The following is a 5848-nucleotide window of genomic DNA, read 5'->3' as shown; positions in this document are numbered from 1 at the left end:
TAAAATAAATAGGTATCTTTGCATTGCTTTTGTCACAGCGGTCTGGCTGGCGCAGTGGTTAAGGCAACCAGCTAGAGTTCCGAAGGTTGCGAGTTCGAGACTTGATTTTAGTGATTTTTATTTTATTTTTACATTTAACCGAAACCTTCATGCAAAGGCTTCAAACACCATTGTAATCATGTCAGTTCTTGTAAATTAGCCTGCACCATAATTTTATAGCCTACATACTTTTTTAGATGAGATTTTAGATTAGATTCAGACAACGAAATGCAGTAAAAAGTGCGTCTGAAGAGGGATTTGAACCATTGATTTAAAATGACGATTAAATATTATGGCAGCGGTCGATACCACTAGGCCATTGTGACGACTTGTAGCCTGCTGCTGATATCACCACAGTAGTAAATATTAATTTATTAAAATATGAACATATAACAATAACTGGGGCTAGTATGACCTACGCATTTAATCGGTCAGCAATTTCTTGCCAAACCATTTCCCTCGCCTTGTTAATTGCGGCAGTATTGCACTATTTTACATCTTATTTTTCCGTCTTCATAAAGATCAATAATTCGGAATGCTGCGCAAATGTAGGACCCCTGCAGAGTGGAATATCTTCATTTCGACAGATCGACTCTTCAGGGCTCTTTATGTCTGCGTGCATGCGCCCATATCGAGGATTTCTAAGCCGGTGTTCTGTGAACACTGATGACACAAGCCTGATCCTCGTTCGAGGAATCACCTGAGGCTTGAATTCCAATCCCGAGTTGCCTGATCGCCTGATTTATTTAAATCGCCGATATACTAATCCACTTTAGTGGAACGGCCCCCTGGTCCTGCCTCTGAGTCATGCGCGCATGCAGAAACACAACAGCGAACGTCCAACACTGCAAGTCCATTTCGGCAAGGTTATGCTATTAGGGAGAATGTTGTGTGGAACTACAAACTGATTTTTTCCCCCAAGAGACTTACCCTCTAAGGATCCTCTAAAGAGCAAAGACTATCTGCTGTAGGCTTCAGAGGTGAGCGTGATGTGTAGTATTTTCCTGAGACTGAATTAATCTACTGGAGAAATGTGTGATGGAGTACAGGCCTAAGCCTGGTTCACAATTAATGGACCAACTGAGATGTAAAAGTGAGATCATTGTATTATGCAGTGTTGTATGCATTAATATAAACATCAAATAAACTTGTAATCATTGTAATCTTTGAGAATCATTGGGTATAGTAGCTTACTCATTGTGAAATAGAATAGAATTCTCATGAATCCCTCTCATGTCCTACATGCAGAGTTTGAACTGCTGCCCTCTGGGAGGAGGTTCAGATTTCCCCCGCTCTAGATTAAACAGATTTAAAAATTATTTTATTCCGGTTTCTGTTAAACTTTTAAACTGCTCCAGATGAATGTTGAACATATCTTGCTTATCGTTTTATTTCCACTCTTGTCTTAATCAGGGCTGCCTTCTGTTTGTGTTTTAACATGCTGTATTGTCTGTTGCTCTTTGTTGGCTGCTGTGGGGTGTAAGCCCAATACAAATTTCCCAGTGATGGGACAATAAAGTGACTTTTGACTTTGACTTTGAAACACAACTCATACAATATACTGTTTTGCTATGGCAGAAAAGGCTATGCCAAATAATAACCTAATGACCCATATAGGCAGTAACCAAGAAAACACAACAATGGCTGATTTTCTGTAAAGTTCTATTTCATTTGACATTCAAATGCTCATTTGGAGAAAGTCACAGTAAATGCATACGTATCAGCGCTCACCAATAAGTTATTGGACAAAGTGAGCCTTCAACAGCCCAATCCCACACATACAAACAGTGTAAAATGATCAATTTTGTGTCCTATGTATAAACGCCATGAAAACCAGGCATATGGAGGGACCTATAGCAACTTTCTGCTCTAACTCATACTATAGACCTTGGCCTTTCCTGTATAGGCACGTGTATACGTAAGTTAAAAGAGTTGACTTGACATTAAATGTATTCCTGTGGCCTATCCACCACCCACCCATACAGACCATCACAGCCCCTAAAGGGGATCTCTGTCATGATAATACTGATAGCATAGATTCATAAAAAATGTACCGCATGCGCCCACACAAACTGTGGGTCATACACACCATAAGACAAAAACACACAGACACACTCAGCTGGACTGTCAATAGCAATAGGAGGCTTGTCATGAGGGTCCCGAGCTGAAGTACTGGCAGCAGCATTTTGGCATTTCTCTCCAACCTCCTCTTCTGCCCAATTCCAAATTCCCCTAGGCAACTGTGTAGAGCAGCTGACAGGATTAGATCTGTCTAAACAATATGACAAACATTTAACCTTACCAATCAGTTTACCACATTGCTCATACCTAGGGTTCAGAATTCTTCCTATAGTCAGGAAAGACTCTGGGCCCTTCTGGTACCTATCTGATCCTTTCAGATCTACATGAAGTGCCTCAGAGCCAATGTGGAATTGAGAACCCCCTAGCACTTCTCGTCCACTCCTCCATCCCTATCTCAGGGCCAGCATGTGGACCTGGTAGATCTCCTTGGGGAAGTCTGCCTGCAGCTCCTCGTGGAGGATGCTCAGGCCTGCCCGGTTTACCAGGCCCCTGACTAGAACCAGGTCCCGGCACACACTGCTGTCCACGTCGTCTGGGACCACGCCCTCGTAAGACACGTTGTCCTTGATCACGATAAGCCCCTCAGGCCGCAGGCCGCCGCGGCAACGCCGCAGGAACTCTACCAGGTGGTCATCTGTCAGGTGACCTGAGGAGAAGGGGGTGGGCTATCTTAGCATAGTAGCCAACTCATTCACAGGAGTGACTATGGGAAAAAGATGGGCCTGCAAACCATAAATCCTAACCAAACCGTTACCAAATGTTTACCACTTCGAAAGTCAACATTGGTTTGCAGGCCCAGCTTGTCCCCTTAAGGCTGGGGTAATGTTGGGTCAATAAAAGTGGGATATACTATATATAACATCTGTACCATTACGCATAAGAAACATGCAGCAGGGTCATTTTGTGAGAAAATTAACAAATATATACTGGAATAATTCCAGCATTAAGAAATATCATTTGTCAATGGAACAGAATGGCCACTAATCTCAAACAAACAATGGGCCAGTAGTGTTTTGTTACACTCTGTACAATGTAAGCCAGAGAGAGGCCACAGACACTATTTCAATATTATCAGCTAACATTAATTCTAATGAAGCTCATTTGAAGTGAATTGAGAGACCAAACACCCACCGATGACCCACTGGATCCAGATGACATCATAGCGTCCGTCCTGGGGTATGAAGTCCTGTAAGCCGGTGCAGAAGTAGTTTTCCACCTGCTTGTTCTCCTCTCCCAGGTACGTCTTGGCCTTGTCCAGAAACTCTTGGGTGACGTCTACCAGGTCGACCGTGGAAAAGAGAGGCAGCAGCAGACGTTTGGTGATGCGCCCGATGCCGGCACCACAGTCCAGGGCACAGCCCGTACCTGTCTTCCCTTCGCCTTCCTTGGGGCATAGTGGGAACGTTAGCCAACAGTAATGACTTGCTACAGTTTTAAACATGATCACCTCTCATATAAGAGGTCATTGTTGTTAAATACAAAATGATATATCAATGAATCCATTGTAAATGTAAGGGATGAAGATGAACCATACTGAAATACAATTGGGGTAGGTGTTAGAGGTCAGGCCAATCTGTCATAAAACAGCTTGTTTCTTCAAGGTACACAGACTGACTTGTGGGATCCATGTTATTATATAATTCTCTGCACTTATTTCCTCAAGCCCTGTTAGATGTATTTCTATTGAAATAATACGTTGTTCCTTACGCCTAGGAATTTCTTCAGGAACTTCTGGGAGCCATTGAGATCAATGCTGGAGATACTGCCGTAACCCCCCAGCATTCCGTCCACGGTAGGCGGGACTTCCTTCCAGTAGTGCTCCGCCTTGGCATAGAAGGATTTTTCATTCTCAGCTACTGGTGTGTTGCTCATCCTGTCTGGATAAGGTAAATAAAGGCTAGCATTTACATATTTAGTGTACAGTGATAGTAGTAATACATTGATTAATCAGTGGCTTTGAGAGCCAAGCAGTCTTTACTGTGTGCAGTGCAACAGGGCATAGCCATCAACATGCATGTGCACTGTCCTTTCTCGTCAGTCCCAGGGACCCCCTATGAAGCCATGTGAAACCTGACCCCGATGATGTCAGACACACACCGTCCTCAGAGGCCAAATCTGGCCCGAGTTCAGCTGTCAGCACTCATCTTGTGGTCAGGGTCAGTGCAGGGCATTACCATTGATTGAGTTGCCCTAACCCACAAGGGAAGTGCACCAATGGCTTGTGTGTAATGGCAGATAATATAAGTTATAAGCATTATAGGTGAAGTAAATATTAACTCATAGCAGGCTGGACATATCAGATGTAAAGACCAGAACCTGACATGGCCTTTCAAAATGGTTTTGCTGGCCAGTTTGTCTTCATATTATCCATACATGCGAATGTGCTTAGGTTATCTTTGTATAGCCTGTATCTGCTCACTGATTCTGTTGCTTTCTGTTTGTTGTTATTTTATGTTGTATAATTGTATGTTTTTATACTGTGTGCGCACAGTACTAAGTAGTGCTGCTTTTCTTGGCCAGGGCTCATTTGAAAAAGAGTGAGTACCTACTAGCTAAAGTGATGACTGTACTACAATAGAATAATACAGATTTTTAACAGTTAGCCAGTTGAAAATCTGAAAGCAGCGCTGCATGCACGAGTCACAGATCTATTTCTGCTCACAGTGGAGCTGTCGGCGAAGAGTGACAGCAAGTGACTGAAGAGTTGGCTAGCTAACTTAAGTAGCACGTGCTAACTCTATCTAGCCCGGTGAATCAGTGCAAGGCAAGCGCGGATAGTCTTGAGCATGTTGTGGAATCATAATATCTCAAACTTATCAATAGTAATCTGTCCAAATGGAGTGGCAGCAACTTACCTCCCCACGTACGTCTCGATCACAAATCCCTAAACTCCTTGATCATGTCACAAATCGACTGACACTGTGCCTTTTCTGGTTGCCAAAAGCACCACCACCACTGCCAAGTGTTTTGGAACATACGTCATTTCCTTATTTGGTTTGCGCTGCCTTCCCCTTTCACCTAACAGTAGTGTGATGGTTGAATGTCGCCACCCAGTGGTAGCCTACTGGACAAACACATTGCAAGTAGGCTACTCAGCATCACATACGCCGAAACTACACCAACGCCAAAACGAGAGCGTACCGTTAATAATAATAATAATAATAATAATAATAATAATAACTTAGATTTCTATAGCGCCTTTCATAAAACCCAAGAAAATATCCGACTTGGGTGCACAGATGGCTCGGGTATGGAGGACGATGCCACAATGAAATACAATACACACATCGAAATGCAATACATGTGTAACACTAAATACAAACATACAGTGCAAGTGAACATTTCCCGATGATCTGCAAAGAGAAACTGAAAGGGGAGCTGATGGTGATGTACAGTCAGGCACGCGGGAAGGTATTTTGACTGGGGGTGCTGAGGTGCTGTCTATATACGCTACAGGGAAAAAAATTGCCAGGGAAAAAATTATAACGATTTCTCTCCCTCCCTCCCTCTCGCTGATTGCTCGTTCGCTCACACGCACACAGTGGCATAACGACGGGCCCCCACGGGCAATAATAGTTAAGCACGCACGCACCCACACACTAGTTAAATATTTGACCAACAATGTGTTGGAATTTACAGTAATTTCCACTCAGCTCACAGTGTCCCACAATGTCCACAAACATGATGTTGACCATTATTACAGACAGCACTCCATGTCGATTGTTAT

The 5848-nt window shown here is 43.3% G+C and overlaps 1 protein-coding gene across 1 annotated transcript; it reads right to left on the bottom strand.

Moving 5' to 3' along the window:
* Positions 1-1756: 1756 nt before the first annotated feature.
* Positions 1757-5072, bottom strand: ntmt1 (N-terminal Xaa-Pro-Lys N-methyltransferase 1). The gene is made up of 4 exons (XM_080528518.1): positions 4977-5072; positions 3829-3998; positions 3253-3505; positions 1757-2767 (listed from the first exon to the last, which is right to left on the bottom strand). The coding sequence occupies exons 2-4, from the start codon at positions 3991-3993 to the stop codon at positions 2511-2513; spliced, it is 675 nt and encodes a 224-aa protein (XP_080384644.1). The 5' UTR covers positions 3994-3998; positions 4977-5072; the 3' UTR covers positions 1757-2510.
* Between the last annotated feature and the right edge of the window lie 776 nt (positions 5073-5848).

Source organism: Nansenia antarctica (genome assembly GCF_963989245.1).
Source record: "Nansenia antarctica genome assembly, chromosome: 4".
NCBI lineage: Eukaryota > Metazoa > Chordata > Actinopteri > Argentiniformes > Microstomatidae > Nansenia > Nansenia antarctica.
This window is presented reverse-complemented; position numbering and strand designations above follow the sequence as displayed.

Bases quoted from the DNA above. Each gene is read 5' to 3' on its own strand.
- ntmt1 (XM_080528518.1), bottom strand. From the start codon at position 3,993: ATGAGCAACACACCAGTAGCTGAGAATGAAAAATCCTTCTATGCCAAG. The intron at 3,506-3,828 runs GTAAGGAACAAC...CTATGCCCCAAG, and splicing joins TCCTGAAGAAATTCCTAGGC to GAAGGCGAAGGGAAGACAGG. The intron at 2,768-3,252 runs GTGGGTGTTTGG...CCTTCTCCTCAG, and splicing joins CTGGATCCAGTGGGTCATCG to GTCACCTGACAGATGACCAC.